Raw genomic sequence first — 19,747 nt, forward strand, 5'->3', positions numbered from 1 at the left:
TTGTTAGTGTATAAATAAAAACAGTTGGAGCTTGCTCACTCTTTACATTTAAATATAAATATATTAAATATTTTCTTCCTTTTAAAATTGTTTTTATGTCTTTAAATACCAGAACTTGTAATGCTAACATGATTATATCTGCTGGCCAGCGGTTAGTAATTATATCTCTGTCCCTAAGTGGATTCTCATATGATTAAGTTTGATCTTGACTTCCCAAGAAAGACGTTTGCTATTATTAAATATATATATAATATCACAACCACCCTCATTCACTCGGTTGCACAACCTTCTGCTAACTCTGGACACAGTTTCGCTGCACAATGGTTTGGACATGGTCACAAGTATCCGCATGTTAAATGTCACAAGTGCTTCCTTTGAGCTAACACTGTTATTCCAGAAGGAGGTACTCAGGGTGACCACTAGAGGGAGAAACACCCAAATGAATCAGAAGGCACAGAGCTGCACAGGGGATCTAGAAACGCCAGATTTGACTATATATTATATATTAGCTTTGTCCCAATTACATTTCACCCTAATAGAATAAAGTATTCATATAAGTGTTTTCACAAGATACTGTTTTTGCAGTTAGTATATGATAAATGTATGTACTTACAGGAAATGATGCAAGACGTTCATCAAATGAATCTTTCGATTGCCTCTTTCAATTTAACTTCATAAATAGAAAACTAAACGTGTTTTCAAAGATTTAATACTGTTTCTGTTTTGTTTTATGAAGGTGCTCTGTGAGCTGTCTGACCATCAATGAACAATTTATTTATTCCTCAAAGTAATTCACGCAATGCATTGTAGAAGTTACACTACTCTCTTACACTACAAGGTGTAACTGTCCTAAAATCACAAAAAAAACATTGTCCATTATGTCTTTACGTATCCCGTTCAAACCAGGCAGTCCACCTTCGTCTACATTCAACAGTAAACTTTAGGAGCCACTTTGCTAATCAGCCATCTTTGTATGATTTGAGTCTTTTTAGAGGAGAGTCTTTGTTCTAACTCTGAAAACAAGACCAGGTCTATTCTGGCTGAAAGACTGAAAGCATAATGTCCCCCTGGTTTGTTCAGCACATTTTGATATAAGAAATATATATATCTGAAGTGTTGGTTTTGATTCCAACTTCTCAAAGTCATTGCCCACTTCACATGTAAAGCGTTGTACAGAACGTGTTGAGGAGTGTGCAGATGGGCCAAATGAAAAGAACAAAACATCCCTTCAAGGTTGTACTGCTTGTGAATCTTATTTAAAAATGACAGGAAACAACTTTACAATACATACCAACACACCACCACTTACCATAGAGTTAAGTCATCACCTCTCTGACATATTAGAAATGTAATATAATAACCCTCATAGAGGTCGTCTTTACTGCAGGGCTCCTGTACTTAATTACATTATATCATTACAAGTGTTCATGTCATTGTGTCCACCTTCGGTAGGCGAGTAGGTTAAAAAACAGTCAAGGTATTAAAAAAAAATCCCCTAAAACAACAAACTCAGTGAAATAACATCAGTTTGATGTTATCTTTTAAAAATAATACTACAATTGTTTGTCAGAATAATTTATGTCAGAATGAAAATGAAGTTGAACTTAAGTTGAAGTGCAAGAATCAACTGCACCCTGTAGCTTTAAAGGCGCCTTATTACAGGATCCATAAAATAAGCATTCCTTATTTTATATACATACACTATATGATCTCACACGTTGACTGAAAACATTGTCAGAATGTAATTTTGTTTTGCTTCAAGGTGTTAAAAAAACAAACATACTTTGGCCTTACATGCGTCACTCTCGCTGCACCTCTGCTAAAATCTGCCCACTAAGACAAATTTGCAGCATTTGAACTGCTAAGTCTCAAGTCAGACGGTTTACCTGTTTGAAGAGGTATTGTTGTCCAATCACGGTGTGCTTCAAAACAAACTATATCTATACTATATGTGGCACCTTTAAAAGGTTGTAAACACGGAGGTGATGGTGTAATTCCTCATCCCTCCAACAGATGTCCCCCTAACGTCATCTTTTCCAGCTCCACTCAGAAAAGAGGCAGAAATACATAATCCAATGTTTATATTTGTAGATACATTTATATAATATCTTTTTTCTTTACAATGGAATTGATCTGTCACACAAGATGACCAAAAAAAAAAAAAAAAGCACACAATACAGTCAATAAACCAAACCTATTAAACCTATGATTGTCACTTACTGCGAGTCACAAAAAAAGTACATACCGTGAATAAATAATCTACAGAAATATGTACAATATGCACAACAAGAATTCAATGGAAGTGCAAATAAAGCTTTGGATCCCTGTACAGGAAATAAGGTAAGCAGATGTAGACTGAGCCAGCCGTCCCCAACATACAGTATGAAGCAATAATCAGCTAGAAGTCATAAATTTACAGGACATTTAGTAACATTTAGGCTTTGAGCTCCTGAATTTAATGACTTTTTATAAATGAGCTAAGCAAAAAAAAACAAACAAAACAGAAATCGGAGAGAATAAAATGAACACATTACGTTATGTACAGTGTATCGCATTCCACAGAAAACCGGAGTATTTAATGCTCGTCGTCCAATGAGGATCAAGGCAACAACCACGGGACTACAGGCGGCTGAGAGAGATAGAGGCAGAGAGAAAGAGGGATCCAGAGAGGAGGCGACTCACTGCAGAGGACAAAAAAAAAAAACCCTCCTTGTGCTCCTGCTGGCTTCCTTAGCCGGTACTGACAGAAACAGGCTGCGATATTTAACACTGTACAACTCAGCTACCTTCCCCATCTAGACCAACTGAAGACCAGAAGAAGAAGAGGAGAGCTGGTCAAAGGAGCTGCATGTATGGTTGTGTGTGCACCTTCGCTCCTGTCGGGTCGGTAACACACACACAGACACACACACTTAGCACAATGCACACATGTGAGCTGCAGTCTTCTGTAATGTCCCAAACTTTAAGTCTCTGGTGGGTTCGGGAGCTCTGAGTTACCCAGAGTTCAAGTACTCCAGTGCCACTTCGTAACAGAACTTGTACTGGTCCTAGGAGACAAGAGGAGACATTAGACGCAAACATTAGAGACATGTACGGATCAACCTGCTAGGGGGGCACCCGGGGGACAAAAACCGGGTCCCTATTAGGGTCATGTTCAATCAGAACTAGTTCATTAGACGTGTTGTCAAGTGGGTCTGTAGGATAATAATAATAATAATAATAATGGTTTAGGAAAGTTACAGAAATGGTCAGACAGCCTCTTTAATCGGAGTACATCGGCAGCTCTAACCTCCCCTTCCTCCCCGTCCACCTCCTCTGTACATTGCATGCTGTATTCCTATGATGGAATACTTAATGAGCGCTTATTAATGCACTTATCATAGATTGTCAGGGTCAGTCGCCTGTTGAAAAAATGTGCAGAGAGCATTTTAACGATATTTTCACTCTGATTTGTACAAGGGCGTTTATCTTCTGTGTTCACCAAGTGGTTAAAGCGTACAATATCTCCATGCAGGTACAGGTGATCGAGAAAATTGTTGACCACAAGAAAGTAGAATCCAGTGACTTTTAAAGAGGCAGTCCACTGATTTTTACACATGAAGGTGAATTTAATCTGGAGTAAGGAGTAATGCTCTGACAGAAAGCCTGCGTTAGTAACTGCGGACGAGGAATTTGAAAGAGGGAAGCATTTACCAGACATGCAGGGTCTAATGGAAAGATGCTACTGGTTGCATTATAGGAAATGTAGTTATGGAACTACATTAAATTTTTATTTGCAAATACTAGATTTTCAAGTCTGTGTGGTGCAGCAATGCTCCTCACCAGTAGGTCCACCATGTTGGGTTTATTGTTCCTTAGTGTTTTGACAGCGTGGAAGACATCCACAGAGCGCTGGTGTTGAAGCATCTCGCACACAATGCTAATGGCACAAAATGTCCCACTGCGGCCGCCTCCATTCCTAGAGTTGTCACAAAGAAGCCAAGCATTAGAAAATAACATACAATTTAGTTTAATATAAAAAGGTTAGGGTTGATAATAAAGCTGACAGACGAGTTTCATGGTTTTCTGATGCAGTAAAGCTATTCAGTCAGTAGGTGGAGATGTTTCATTTTTAATGCCAGCACTGAATGAACTTCCCTCTGCACTGATAACTTACAGACAGTGGACCACAGTGCGTCCCTCGCCCCCGTCGTACTCTTCCTGCCACTTGTCCACCTGTCGAATCAGCTTGAGGAAGGAGCGTTTGGACATGGGCGTGTCTCTGTACATGGGCCAGCCCAGGAACTGGAACTGCTGCACCATCCGGTAGCCGTCCTGAGGCTGGAGGGGAAGGACACACCGGTTAGCCCAGGTTAACACACAGAGAGAGGCGGGGGGTGCAAAGATGCAATCAGACTGTAAAGATGCAGGGCCGAGCTAAGCCTCCGTTGCGACAAGTAGGACAAGAGACGGATAAGGGCACGAGGAGTCACTGAAGAGATGAATGAGCAGATAGACGGGCTGATAGATGAGCACAGTTACTGCTGGAGACTGATAGTTAAGATCTGAGATACAGAAAATCTATATCACACTCAGACATATCGATCAATAACATTTGACGGTGATCATGTGTAATTAGACTGTATTCCACTTAACACGCTGGTGGTGCCTCTGCCGGCCAGAGGCTGTTACAGCACGTTAATATGAGGAGTGATTATTGACAAGCGCGGGCAGACGGTGGCGGTAAGGAGCTTACGCAGGTGACTGCAGGTGACGGTGGCGGGGGTCAGGACCCTGCAGTGATGCCTGGTGGCTTAAAGTTAAAGGGTCAGTCCACCCGAGCAAAACAAAAAAACATTAGTGTGACTTACCTGTAGTGGAGTCTAGCTATGCAGATAGTTTGGGTTTTATTTGCCCAAGTTATACGACGTCTGTCTCTGAGATTTCTTCCTCCACTCCAATAAAAAGTTAATTGAATTTGGTTTGTTGGTTAGTCAGCGTGGATGGTCAACACACTGTCAACAGCCTCCGTAGGGACGATTTCTTCATTAGATAGTACTTCCAATAAAAACTGTTGACAGTTGATTGTCCCTCCAAGGGAAGTAAGACAAATCACAGGATGATTGAAGGCATAAGAAGAAAAATATGTTTATTTTACACAAATTTAGGTCGATTTTTCTGACATTTCTTTAACTTTTCTTTTTTTCCCTCATGAACTGTTGTATCATTCTGAATCATTCAAATAAAACAATTCGGAAAAAAGGAAAAATGACTGTTTGATTGAGCTGCTGACCAATCACGGTCACAAGGTCTGGTTCCCAACCTCTTTGTCTTGTCTCCCTTTAAAACGAAGCACGTCTACATGTGACCCATTGTCACAGGTTCAATATGTCTATGAGTTACGAGCAGCATAAAAAAAAAAGTTTAAGGCCCCAGCATTTAACAAGAAAAAGGAATTATTAGAGAAAAGTCAGAAAAATAAATGTAATTTGGTGTAGAAGAAATATATTATGAAATCTCTCCTGTCCCATTAATCATCTTGTGACCCATCAGATTCATCTTGTGAACCCTTTGGGGGGTCCTGACCGAGAGCCAAGTGAGAGTGTTTTATTGTAATTCAGGTGAACTGACCCTTAAAGGTGTTAATTGAAGGAACAGTCAGAGAGTTCAACTTGGTTTCTACCTTTTTAACAACGTGTGAAAATGTCTCTGAAAGACACGAGACTTGTGGCGGCCACACTTGGGTCCAATCACTGGTGCAGTTTCATAGTTAAAGAACAGAATGACTCTGCCTCTGCACAGCTTGAATGGACAGGCCGGCGTATGAGTGGGATGTGTGAGGTGTGCAGTCACAGAATAAATTGGCTGTTGTGATCACCGCGGGCGAAGACAAACAAGTTACAAAAGTTACAAAAAAAAAAGAGCAGAAAGACTACATGACAGCCCGATCACATAAATGCAGTTTGTCCTTTCCTCCGAAACAAATGATTTTTCGGTTTTGAGGCACGACCCTCCTGTGTCACCGTACCCGTGCTGCATTGTAGATCCGAAATATTCTGCTGATGATGTCCTCCTCCAAGTCGGCGGAGACGAACTCCACCTGGATGGGTCCATGGCGGTGGACTCCGTTTTCTGGCCAGTACTGTGGGCACAACTAAACAAAATAGGCACGTACACACACACACATTCACACACACACACACGAATACAGGTAAAACCAACACACACACAGACAAAACAAAGAAAAACACACAGAAAAAACAAAGAAAGTGGGAGATGATTCATTAGTTTTGGAATCCAAACTACACTAACTGAAGCCAGTGACATTGATTTCTTACACAAAGAATTTAAAGAGGATTATGTGGGATTGAAAAGTTTGAGGACATAAAATTATATGAAACAAGGTAGAGAGTAAGAAGAGGAATTACTTAATTAAACGTGAAGTGCTTTCTTTTTAAAATATGATGAATTGCTTCTTCACTGTAGAGCACTCCGACAAAAGCTGGAATACAGTTTTGACAGACAAAACACTAAACACAGATGCGCTCCAAGTATGAGAGCGTTCTCCTAATCAACTGACCCTTTGTTCAGCAAATCAAACAGAAATCCCTCAAAAACCTTGGCTAATTGTTCTCATCTCAAAGACATGTTCTTTCTTTCTTAAAGGCTGTTTTTTTTTTTTTTTTTACTTATTTTTCGTGCTGTGAGAAAATCTGAGGATCTTGTCTGTCAAGATCAGAAATGTCATTAAAAGATGCTTGATTGATAGATAATTCATTTACAACAATAATACATGAGTTGAACCATTCATCAGGTCTATTCAAACCAAGCTATTTATCCAATGCAGCTAACTATTGGCGAAGCTTAGCTAACTGTTTCACCTATTCATCCATTACTGTTGTCTAACTCAGCTAAAAGCTAACCCAAGCGATCTGGTTTCAGCTTTTGAAATCTGAGGATTGGCTGCTTACACTGAATACTTTACGCTTAAAGCCGTAGCCCTTATTAAAAGCATTAAGAAGCAGTCACTGACAGCGTTATTGACTGCTCTGGCTGCAGTGTTGAAAAGTACAGAGCGAGAACTAAACCCCCGGGGACCATATCATAAGAGCCGCAAAATCTCCCCTATTTCCGCTTCTCGGGAGAGAAAGCCCAGTTAAGAACATGCACCTGCAGAGCACACAGCCGGCCTCACAGCACTAAATCAGACTACTGGAAGCGTACACGCACAGATGGACAGAGTCTGCACTGACAGACATGCCTACATGCAGAGTCATGAACAAACAAGGGGAGGAAAAAAAAAGGAGGCTACCTGAGAGGAATGCAAATAACAGGTCTGAGTACGCGCATCCAGATGGACGGACAAATATGAGCTCACTTTCTTTGTTGAACACGCAACAAAAAAAAAAAAAGCACAAACACGTATGCAGTCTCTGTGGCAGCAAAAACACCACTTTCTAGCTTCCTTTGAGAGCCTGTCAAAACTTGACAAATTCAACAGATGCAAAAACAAAGATGCTGATGGAGAAGATGGTAAACCTCCACCTCCCCCGTCTCCATCTACGCCAGGCCCCCCTACCTCCCCTCCCACCTGTGCTGTTTCCTGGGCTGGCTGACTTGCTGGCTACAGTGAGAATATTGAATGAAAGGCCTTTTCTATCCAGCCAGTCAGCCAGTCAGTCAGTCACCTAGGGAAAGGGGATTTGGATGGGGAGTGCAGCCTGGCTTCAGGCTTTGATCCCCGGGTGTTATGACAGAGCCTCGGGCTGAGAAATCTGGATAGTCTCTTCCACGGGCCTGTCTCTCCATCTACCCGCACTTTCATAGCAAGTCCTCTTCCACTCCGCAGCATCTACCTCATTTCAAACATATTCTGTATACGCATATATGTGTTTGCCAGCACGGATACATCCCTGGGTTTTGTCTCTGGGTTCACAGTGGAAGAAAACAACACAAAAAAGCAATCTTTCTCTGAATCCAGTTCCCACTCTGTCCTTTTGTGTGACTTTATTAGATACAGACGTCTGATGAAAGGAACTGCTTCATCTGTCATCTGTTTGTGAGTGCACTTCTTGCAATATCCCTCAAGGATTATTATGTGTATTGTATGCGTGTGAGAGTGTGTCTGTGCACGCGCATCAGGTCGGGTTTACCTGGGCTGGGTCGACGTCGTTGAGCATTACTATAGACGTGCAGTGGTAGTCCAGCACCAATCTCCAGAAATCCTTCACTGTGTTTGGCAACGGGTGCTGGGTCACTATGAACGCAGAAGGCTGCTTGTAGCTCTGGAGGAGAGGGAGGAAAATAGAAGAAACTGTCACTAAACACACCTCATGCATATTATATAGTACGTAAGCTGACAACTTACCAAGAATAAACCAATATTTTAAAGTGACCTCCATCCTTTGACCTGCCTCACACTGAGTGTTGTTTTCTAATGGAGATTCCATGTCCAGGGAGATTATATTAGGACGCTGCACTGTTAATGTGGTTCCTGGCTCCCAAAGATAGGCCCAGTGGTGACTGAGAGGATCACCTGCTCCATCCAGACAAGAGCCAAAAAGTCCATCACTGGACAAATGCTTTGTCAAGGTGTTCTTTGTTAGGTCCACCCAGAATAAATGTAACGCTTGAAAATTGCTATACTTTTCATTTCATTTTCATAGGGTTTATGTTGCGTCCTGAGGTGCATTTCAGTTATTGTGACAGAGAACAGAGGTGTTAAGGACCAAGTCACGTCTCAAGTATGTCCAAATTAAAATGACATGGCATTTGAACAAAAAAAAAACCCCACACACAGCTGTTCTGGCCACTGTGCTGTTTTATCATATCACATGATCCTCATCAGCAGATGGAGTTTGCCAGTTGAAATTGAAATTGTTTGAACTGAGACTGTTTTGTGAACGTCCGTTTCCAAGGTCAAAAATGAACATTGAAGCTTAACCTTTAAGCCAACGGGGACAAAAAGCCCTTGATAGTAAGTAAAGTTTATTTCTAGAGCACATTTAAACGCAGTTGAACGAGGTGATGTACAAAAGAAGATCAAAATATAAAAAAGTAAAAACACAAAGAGAAACAGCAACGACAACAATAAACGACAAGGGACAAAATGCACAGTTATAGAAATGACAACAGATTAAAAGATTAGTGGGCCAAAAAGGCCAGTGAATAAAAATGGAAATAAAAATGGAAATCCCTCCAGAACAGCTACTAAACTACTAAACTTTGAACCTCAACTCAGCTGTTAACGGTCTTCGTAATATATCTTTAATGCATACTGTCGGTGTAAAAACCTGAGACTTGTTTTGTGACATGTCTGACTCACTTATTCACTCATATTCTCTCCATATATTTATTTTTAACTTCTTCTCTTGTATAAGAGCACTTGTCAGCACAATCAATTTAAAAAAACATGGTCCTTTTGTTTGATTCTTTGGTGGGTGGCTGGGAAAGGAGTGTCACGCCTATTTTATTTTAAACACTTTTTTTTTGTGTTTTGCACATTCCTGTGATGCTTGTCTCTTTACATGTCCCTCCTGTTAAAACATTAGCAATGTTAAATAATCCCACGAAGAGAAATCCATTGCATAAGGAGCTGAAACACTGTTACCGCTCAGTAGCCTTAATAGACCACGATGTTTTCCATTAACTGTCAAAGGCAAAATACCTGCTTTGACATCACTGATTAGCCTTTGACATGAAAAGCAACATGTGGGAAAGTTTCAGCTCTCAAAGAGTGGGGCAGCAGCAATTTCCTGCTTTGTGACTGAGTGTCAATTTACCACTTTAAAAATTACAGGGATTCAATTAGCAAGAATAACACTGGAATGCTCCTTTAAGTGACTCTGTAAAGGAATGTCATGGTCTAGTTTGACTCTTACATCCATGAGCGCAGCGTTGATGTAATTGGAGCTCTCCCCGTCGATGGTGATCAGGAAGGGGAGGCAGCGGTCTGGAGGGAGGACGTCCATGCAGCGGTTCTTCTCGTGGTTCCTGGGCAGCAGGGCGATGCTGCAGTCCTCCACCCGCAGCGTGGGAGTCACCATGTTCAGAGTCTGTCAGGGTTGAAGCAGAAATACACATCGTCATGCCAACGCAGGAAGGTAGGCACTTGGGTCTTGAGTGTGATAATTATCTCCCAATATGGTAATTAACAATGCAATTCTTTAATCAGTTACATTAGCGATAGCTCTGACTCCCCTGATGCGACTGTGATGAAACTAAGGGGGGGCGAGGCATTTCATGTAACTCTGATTGGTCCAAGGAGGGGTGCTACTATTACAGATTAAAGCAAGGTGACATATTTGCTACTGATTGGCCCGGGGGGGGGGGCACTGCGCCATTCATCAGGAGACAACATGTTTACTGTTGTTTTGAACTCATCCTGCACTTGAGATAATGCTTTTATTAGGGATTTGCATACAGCGCCTTATTATGTTAAAATCTCCTCACCCTGAACTCCTCTTTAATGGGGCTGGAGTTGGTCTGCGGGTCCAGGCGGTTCATGTCGTAGTACACGGAGCGGAGCTGACTGGCAGGAATGGTGGTGTCGCCGCAGAGACATGCCTCCAAAATGGCATCGTGGATGAAGACATACTGCTCCTGCAAAAAACAGCATCCTCATTGCGGATCTATCAGACTTAAAAGACTCATGACAACAGACGATATATGATTTTGTTTTTACCAGCAGCAGCAGAAACGCATGAGCCAGTGTTCCTCTGCATTTTTGCTAGAAGAACTCAATGACCTTTCCACGACCTTACCATGATTATTCTTTATCCCTAAGGCAGTTTCTATGACTAATATTTGTCATTGTCTCTGTTCAAAGGTTACATTACATATTTTTGCATTTTTTGGTACATTGCTGATTTAATTCTCTTATAAAACTACATGACATTTTAAAAACCTTAAAGTATTTAGAGGCCTGGAAGAAGGTATTTTCTAAAATTCAATGACCTTTTCAGGTTTTTCATGACCCTATCAGTCCTCGGTGACCTTAGCCAGGCTAAGACTTCATCGTCATTATCGACATGATCAAGGCATGAACGAGGTTGACGTCTTAACAAAAAACAATCCCCGCTTGTCCTTAACTTCATGCAGAGTGAAACTGGAAATCGCGACACATTCCCTCCTCCTCACATCAGTCAGTCAAGCAGTCGACATGGTGACACAGCTTGAGGCTTGATACAAATCTATTCTGAAGTGACATTTTCAGCTGACACTCCCTTGTCACTTCGGACAAAAATCCGCACACATGCACATGGGTCACTGATTTACAGATTAACAGAGAAACATGTGTTGCCATTTGTCAAGTCCAGTGCAGAATGCAAAACTGTTGACCTGAGAGTTTGACTAGCTCTTGCTGGGTCAGCGGGTCGGAGCCAATATGATGCTCAAACCAGAATCCACAGATTGATAGATGTTATCTGAGCTCATAAACTATAAACAACAACAACAAGGCTTTTCATTTCCGCGGACAGATTAAAACCACGTCGGAGAGTTAGTGTCTGTCCGTGCCAACGAGCATGAACACCTGCGAGGGTAAACGCACACATACACACACTCTGAAGGTCACTGAACTTGAGGAGAGTGACTCAGGGTGAACAACATTTGGTCTCCAGTTACTCAAATCCCAATTCGGACGTCAGCTATGAAACATTTGCCCATTAAGTCCAATGACGCTTGTGATTTAAAGGGAATTACGGTGAAATGATCCATCCAACGAGACTATGGACACCTCCAGATGGCCGGTGTTCAGGAAAGCGCAAAGTCCTTTGGTAGCCCGCACTGGCATAAAGCTGGAGGATGAGCCAGGAATGTTTTCAGCCATCAATATGAGCTAAATGCTCTCAGTTACAAGCCTCTAAACCCTTTTATTATAGAATGCATTGCCAAGCACTTGTGCTTAGTATCCTGGGAAATAGTTAGGGTGTGCACTTCAATAAATGTCTTCTGTGAGAAATGATCATAAAAACGTAAAGCTGTAGCCATAAATACATCTGCAGTAAATATAAACACCATTCATCTGATATTTCAAGTAGGTTAAAAACATGAAACACTGAAGAGCACTTGTCCATTAATTCCTGATAACAGAGGCCTCGTCAGGGCATCTTCCCTTACGTATTCCCACAGTTTAAAAAATGCACCACTTGAACTGGCACTTAAAAATGACTGACAGCTAAAAATTAAAACTAATTATGCTGCATTTTAAAAGATAATCATCTTCAGTCACTGGCAAAATGGTTAAAAACCTTTACAGACTGGATCCTGCAGAATTATTGACTAATAAATGTCAGGTAAGGATTTATTTTGCCAGAAAATAATACATGTTTTTCATAAAAGAGCTCTCCTCTTTGCTATTATCTCTGAGCATTTGTTCTGGAGCACCAGAGAAGTGGGGCTTATGCTAAGAATTACTCGCAGATACTAGTTAATCCACATAAGACAACAGCCTGTCAAGCTGCATCCTCACTCTTTCCTTTTACTGATGAGTCTCTGTGGACAGGCCTGCTGAGGCCCGTGCGGGACCAGATTTACTGTACCTCAGTCTGGACCATGTTGACCCTCCGCGAGCGCAGCTCCCTCACGCAGTTGTAAATGTCCACCACACCCTCTCTCTCCGCCATGTCCAGCATGATGTCGATGACGATGAAGCAGCCTGTCCGCCCTGCCCCGGCACTGCAGGAAAACACACAGATCGGATACCTCAGGGGTGCAGGAGAAAGCACGGTTTCTAATCAGAGGAGTAGGACACCAAATGTTAGCTACAAATTTGAGCTCAGGGTCGTTACATAAACGCACCTCAACGTCTCTTTGGGTAAAAAGTTCTAATGAAAACTCTCAGAGGCAGATCTCAAAATCAACACTGTCTGCATGGCTCGATACTACTAGAGGTGATTGAGAAAATATGTCTTTTCGTTGTAATTTGGTGAACTGACCCTTTAAGACCAAAGCGGCAAAATGATTTTACAAACTAACAATGAGACTGACAAACACATGTCACTTAAGTCAGAGGAAATAGTGTTAATATTATTTAGGTTGATCTTTTTACTTTCTGGTGCGTCTCCAAAATATCTACAGTTGGTTTCAATCTATAGACGGTGGAGAATACTATCACCTACCTGGTAGGACAGAGAACAGGTACACACAAGTATATACTGACTGGTTAGACAGAGTAGAAACAAAAGTATGAAACTCAGTTTTCAGTTCAGGTGCACACCAACCTGCAGTGAACCACCATGGGCCCAGCATTGGTCAGGGTCTTGGACTTGACTCTCCTAATGAACCCCAGCAGGCCTGTGGCGTGATAGGGCACTCCGTGGTCCGGCCAGCCCGTGAAGTGAAACTGTCTGATCTCCCGGATCTCATGAGCCCCTCTCTGTGGAACAGAGTCATCATGTTAAACACACAAAGCACAGCGCGAGACGGCGGGATGTGTTGAGAAGACAGAGGATACAGTGCACAGACGACGTGAGAGGTCCTTCTAAAGCAAATACAGAGTCGGATTGAATACAAACACGCACTTCATGGGCAAAGCCGAGGAGGGGTTGAACAAAGTTTCCATTATCTGACAGCAAACAGGATGCTGAAGGCCACTGTAGCCTTATTTCTTTACCTACTGTAGGACACAGGATTATGTGTTAGATATATAATCTGGGCACTGTGGATTTAACATATAAACACCAGTTTTTGCAGTTTCAATAAATTAGAATTTTAGCTTACTTTATTGCCTGTCGCTTTGGGTTATAATGAGTCACAGTTTGAATGTTTGTTCTTTAACATTCATTATCCAATAAAGCCTAAGTTTAACAGCGGGTTAGAGAGGATCTCAATAGGTTCTACTGGGAAAACTTTCATTAGATAAAGTGATCCTTAGCAGCAGTGTTTGGGGAAACTGTGAAATGCATTAGATTACTCTGTTTCTGTTTATACCCTCTCAGAATCACTTACTTTTTAAGGTTACTATTTTAGTAAGAGAGTTTTAAATGGTTATAGGATCTTTCATACTATCCAGGTGGGAATAGTGTGAATGCATTTTTGCTGTTCAAATCCTACAAATAATGGCTTTAAAATCTAGAAATATGTTTGTTATATAAAAGGTAAAAAGAGGTCCTTTTTAATCAAGTCACAGTAGCAGAAACTTTTAAAGATGACCCTCTTCTCAACCACTTAGCAACTACTCTATAGGTGCTTATGAGCTAAGCATGTAACCCACAACTTGTTCAGACAAACTGCTCAATGGCTTAAGGTTGAGGTCTAGTTCTGAGCATCTCCCAGCTGAGTGAGCGTGCCGTGGGTTGATGCTAAAGAAATGAGTGTTGTTTCAAATCTTTCGGATGTTGAATAGATAGAGGTTGAAAAACGTACCTTCTCTACGGCAAAGGTCCTGATGACGTACTCCGACAGCAGCTCCGTCTCTATCAGCGTCACCTTGATGTCTCTGTAGATCTCGGTGTCATCAGGCCAGTACTTACAGCACTTCACCTGAGGGGGTCAAAAGCGAGTGCTTTATAATCACATGCAGACATACTGTTCTGCTAACTGCAATGCATTTACATTTGCACACAAGCAACGCTTTATTTCACTGCACAGGCTCATACAATTTGTTTGAATGTCTGCGAGTTGCCGGGCCATCATTTTTTCCAATAAAGATAATTGGCACGTAACATTACTTCCCATTTGCCTCCTGATATTTCAGTTTCTAAAGCGTTTCTTTCAAGTCAAAATGAGATTCGCTTCATATTAGTTTCGACCCCCGGTCAAGGATCTGCTGTAAATGGGAATCTTATGTATCGATGGAGAGCTCATTCTCACATTATTGCTTTTTCATTCTCACATCGATAATGTGAAAATGAGTCTAAAGGTAGACTGTACGGGACTCTGCAACAGAGCAGAATAGTACTAGGGGGTGTTAGATTTGTCCACCTTAAATTTCTGACTACCAGTGCGGAGAAATAGGACAAAATATGAAAAAAATAGTGTACTTCAATTGGATGAGGGAGATATAATGACAATCCAATAATGACATGAAATAATAAACCCTCAGCTGTTTAAAACAGATTTCCCAACAGAAATCTAAAACACCCCACTGGAAATATCACTTGTATTAGGTATCATAAGAGTGCAAAATTACCCCCCCCCCCCCCCCCCCCCCAACACCTCTTTCCCCCCCTGTTGAATTAAACTGTTGATACTGAGACAGTAAGGCTGGTAATAGAGACTGAGATCATGGAGGTATATCAGAGAATGATAATTTTTGATGAGGGATAAATGCGACAGCAGCCACAGCTAGATTCAATTTTCATTTCTGGAGTCTATGCGCTGATTAGGAATGAAATGAGATTTTGGTTTGAGGAGTGACACAGACAGAAGGGGACTTTCAGGTCTCTCTCTCTGACACCCCCGATGACTAATCCCCGATGACAATCACAAATCCACCGTCCGCTTCCAGCCAGATTGAATTAGGCAAAAGCCATTACCTTATTAGATCACTCTGAATCAGGCGCCTGGTTTGGGGGGGAATTAGCCTTTGGGCTAAATTATGCCAGCGTACACACAGATGTTCTTTTGCGTGAGCACACTTATGAGTGTGTGGCTGTGTGTGTACACAGCACTTGAAGTCATTCTCTCATATGGATAAAGCGAATGGAAAAGAAGCACATGTAGCGTCACCTCATCAGACACACACATCAGAACGCTACCTTCCAAACCAAATCTCTCGTACATCAAAGTGTGCAGAGCGCCGCCCCTGTGTGTGAAACCAGCGGGACAGAGGCTGCGTGTCTGTGTGTGTGTGTGTGTGCCAGGATTTCCCAGAGTTCATCAGCAACTGTGCCGAGCAGATGGCCCACTGTGATATGGCGGAGTGATTTTATGGGGCCCTCAGTGGAGCCACCGTCACTGTGACCAACTGTGCCTACCGCCCGCCATTGGACAAGGATCATATAACAGACGGTTTGGGGGCCGGGGCCCACCGAGGACGGCACCGCAGCTAAGCAGGTGTGGAGAAGGTGTGGGGCGGGGCGGACCCAGCTACTGTAGAGGAACGGCCTAATGAGGTACCAAGAGATGGGCCCATGAATCATTATCAGCTCTGCTACATTTAAGCCCCGCAAAAAATGCACATCAGCGAAATCAAGGTGTTCCTGTGTTTAAGGGGCTTTCAGCGTGAATGTGTTTAAAATTCTTGGAGAAAATCCCCCGGCGGTCAAAGCATTATACTGTACGTTAAGACCTTCATTTTCTCTTGATTATAACCTAACCAGGAGGAACTACAGTGCGAGTTAAGTGGAACAAATTAGGACTGAAGTAAGGCTCAAGGTTTTTTTTCTCTTCCTCTCAGAGGCAGGCCACATGCTGTAGTGAACAAAAAGAAAAGGCTCTACCATTAGTTTGAACATTATGGACCGTCCTCACCACTCAATAACAGTCCCTTTTTGTCCAATGAGGACAACATTAAGAGATGTTTCTGCTCGGAGGAGCCTGGTAGGAGCTGGCGGCTACAGCAGAGTATAATGTCCTGTTATAGAGCCACTCAGATGAAACAGTAGTCAGTTGCCTGGATGCCTCTCTGGTAATGAAGGCCATCAATCAGTTTCTTCTCACTTCTCACTGATCAGATAGATGGAAAAAGTGCTGGCGGCACGTGAGACCCATGCCTCACTAAGCTTGCACACACACACGCAGAAACATCTGGGCACTGATGTTCAAACACACACACACACAAAAAAGATGGCTCCGTTTGCCTTAAGATACAATAAGGCTGTCAGTCGACGAGGGGGGGGGGGGGGTGGGTAAGGTAATCTTATTTGAGATCTGCGGTTAGAGTGAACCTGTAATTAATACCTACCCTGCCCACTTCCACCAGGTTGGTCACCATGACGATAGCTGCCGTGTTCTCCTGCCAGACCATCCTCCAGAAGTCGAAGACCGTCTCCTGCATGGGGCCTTAAAGAGCGACAGAGAGAGGGAATGAAGTTTGAGGAAATACATTTTAACCAAATTTACCACAAAGAAATCTAGAGGAGAGTTTTTTTTCCAAACATTCAAAATATACAAATGTATAATAACGGTATTATACAAATCCAGTAATACCGCCCTCCTGACCGTCCTATGACGTACTCTGGGACACTTTACCCCCAAACTACGAGGCAACGTCCCATTCAGTTTTCACTTGCCTCCACTCTACTGGGAAGACTTTTGGAACCTGGCTGCAGGAATTTGCTCCCATTTGGCCACAAATCATTAATGAGGTCAACCACTGATGTTGGGCGATATGATCTGGCTCACAGTTGGTATTCCAGTTTATCTTAAGATTTCCCCAAACAGCCCCAAACCAAAACCACACACAAGAATACAGGTACGGGTGTCCACATACTTTCCCGTTCTTCTGCTCGTAGTCATATAACCCTTCAGTTCTACATAACGCCAAAACAGTGAGTGGTAAAAAGTTAGTTTTATAAACTGTAAAATACAGAATCTTCCATCATTCTTCTTCTCAATTTACATTCATTCTATTTTTATCAGCAACTCCTTGTTAAATTGCAGTATTCGTCACTGCTTTTTAAAAATAAATCCATTGTATGCATTATTTACTTCACTCTGTTTATGTTTACGCTGTGGCAACATGTTTTCTGATCACAGCGTCATGCCAATAAAGCTTCTGTCCCCGTCTTCAGAGGCAGATCAACTTACACACAATATAAACACAGGGGATTTGGAGGTATTACAGTCGTACAGCAACAATGCAGTTTACAGAGCATTTTCTCCTCCATTTTCAGTCCTCGGATCAGGCATTGAAAAACACGTCAAATCAGATTTATTTGTAGTGCTTCCTACGACAGATTCCTCGCAAAGTGCTTACTCTACAGCAGAGGGCTTAAACACAGACGAGAACAAGAGAGTACAAATAAATCACAAATTTAAAGATGAGGCTAAAGCCTGTGTGCAAGTGTGTGTGTGTGTGTGTGTGTGTGTGTGTGTGTGTGGCAAAGCTCAAAGTAATTACCACTACAGCACACCTCATCTGTTTAACACCAACCTCTCCACCGAACCCGACCCAAACGTGTCTGGTGAACATCAAAATAACTGAGCAGAGAGCCGTTGAATACCTCCAATATTTAAAACTTCACTGAGCAATAATTGTGGATTGATAGGAATTTAATTATTATTCCGGTTAATTAAAATTATTAATATTAGTTTTAATCAAGCACCAAGTGGAAAAAAAAAAGGCTTCTGACAAATTAATTAGTGAATGCAAATCTCTGCAGTTGTGCATTCTCCTGCGTTGGCCCAAATTACCTGGAGACATGACAAATTATGCAGACACACACAGAGACGCAGGCTAAGACATAACACGGCACAGACGCAAACTTAAATATTAGTGCTCGTCATTTATGTGGTAAGTAAATTAAATAAGCTTTAGGCCCCTGAGACAGGTCACTTTTATTGGCTGACAACATTTGATCAGTCTCTTAGTTTTGATGTGAATGACATTTTTATTTGAAAGGTTATTTTATATTCGGACTTTTGGGGCATTTCTGCTTCTATGTGATAGTGGACAGTTGAAGGGTGAAAGGAAACAAGGGGAGAGCGGGAGGGGGGAAGGACATGCAATGAACGTCCCCAGCTGAATTTGAGCAATTACTGTTGCAATCAGGGTAGCATCTCAACCACTGAGCCACAAGGTAAATAAAACCTACTGCGGAATATTAACTCAATTGCAAACGGGATGCTTTACTACTCGAGCTGGACAAAGCACGTCATGATGTCTTCGCCTATTCAAACACTGATGGTGGCAGCAGCCATGCGAGGCGCTGGCCTGACCATTGGGACCAATTTGGGGTCATTTGTCTTGAAAAGCTTTCTTTCAAAAGTAAACATTTAAAATAGAATATGTAGTACACACAATAGTCTTTGCACAATTACATTGGTTTGAGAAACTGCGTCTGCTGTTTCATACATGCTTCACGACCACTGGCTCACTCCGCTGCGTGGCTAATGACGTCCAATCATATTCATGCGGCGACATTAAACCTGACACCACTCATTATTGCTCTGCTAATACGCTTATGCCAATATCGTTTGGTGCTCCCTCCACCACCCCGACCTCCTCCTTATGTGCTTTATTTTAAGATTCATGTATGATTATTAAGGGGTGATAAGCATCTTAAGCATATTTTCTATAAATGATCAATATCTTGACATGTCTCTGACTGAAATACAATGCTCACATGGTGGAAGAAACCCATTTGGTCCACCTCTCTCTCCCTTCATTTCCTGTCTGTATCTCTATTAAATCAAATTAAGGCCAAAATGCATATAAACTGTAAGTCATGGTTTGATAACTTATAGGAGAAGCTATTAGACACCAGTTGCAGCAGCTCCAGCATGCTTTCCTGTCTGTGTTCCTCATTGGCTTCCGTCTTCTTCAACAACCTAATTTCCCTCAGGGCATCAACAAAGTGTCATCTCCACTTTAATCACTTGATTGATCAAGCCATGTTTCATTTGCTTTCTGTGGTGCCTAAACAGTTCTTGACTGTCTATCCTCCAACTGCACTCTAGCGTAGCCTCATGTGAAATCGTTTAAATCACTTAAATCTTTCACAAACTCCGCAATGAAATTTCGAGACTTTCTACAAAAAACAAAAAAGAAAAGTGAAATGATTCAAAATGAGCCATCATCTCCACAATCATGTTTCTGCTGCCAGCCGGTTCATGTGTCTCTCTTTGGAAAACAAGAACATTTTGCGGAGTATAATGGCTG

At 42.0% G+C, this 19,747-nt stretch overlaps 1 protein-coding gene across 7 annotated transcripts in view; it reads right to left on the reverse strand.

Moving 5' to 3' along the window:
• Positions 1–2,993: 2,993 nt before the first annotated feature.
• LOC139296587 (receptor-type tyrosine-protein phosphatase mu-like) overlaps positions 2,994–19,747 on the reverse strand; it is a 142,390-nt gene continuing 125,636 nt past the window's right edge. For 5 of the 7 annotated variants that reach the window (XM_070919034.1, XM_070919039.1, XM_070919040.1 and 2 more), the window contains 11 exons: positions 16,829–16,926; positions 14,347–14,463; positions 13,203–13,357; positions 12,522–12,657; positions 10,432–10,581; positions 9,861–10,034; positions 8,133–8,264; positions 6,008–6,133; positions 4,157–4,320; positions 3,823–3,958; positions 2,994–3,047 (listed from right to left, as the gene is read on the reverse strand). In XM_070919034.1, the coding sequence (XP_070775135.1) occupies positions 2,994–3,047; positions 3,823–3,958; positions 4,157–4,320; positions 6,008–6,133; positions 8,133–8,264; positions 9,861–10,034; positions 10,432–10,581; positions 12,522–12,657; positions 13,203–13,357; positions 14,347–14,463; positions 16,829–16,926 (1,442 nt within the window). Of the gene's footprint in view, positions 3,048–3,822; positions 3,959–4,156; positions 4,321–6,007; positions 6,134–8,132; positions 8,265–9,860; positions 10,035–10,431; positions 10,582–12,521; positions 12,658–13,202; positions 13,370–14,307; positions 14,464–16,828; positions 16,927–19,747 lie in introns of all 7 variants that reach the window. The other 2 variants (XM_070919038.1, XM_070919035.1) reach the window with 1 other exon arrangement.

The sequence above is a fragment of the Enoplosus armatus genome, chromosome 14 (genome assembly GCF_043641665.1).
Source record: "Enoplosus armatus isolate fEnoArm2 chromosome 14, fEnoArm2.hap1, whole genome shotgun sequence".
Classification (NCBI taxonomy): Eukaryota; Metazoa; Chordata; class Actinopteri; order Centrarchiformes; family Enoplosidae; genus Enoplosus; species Enoplosus armatus.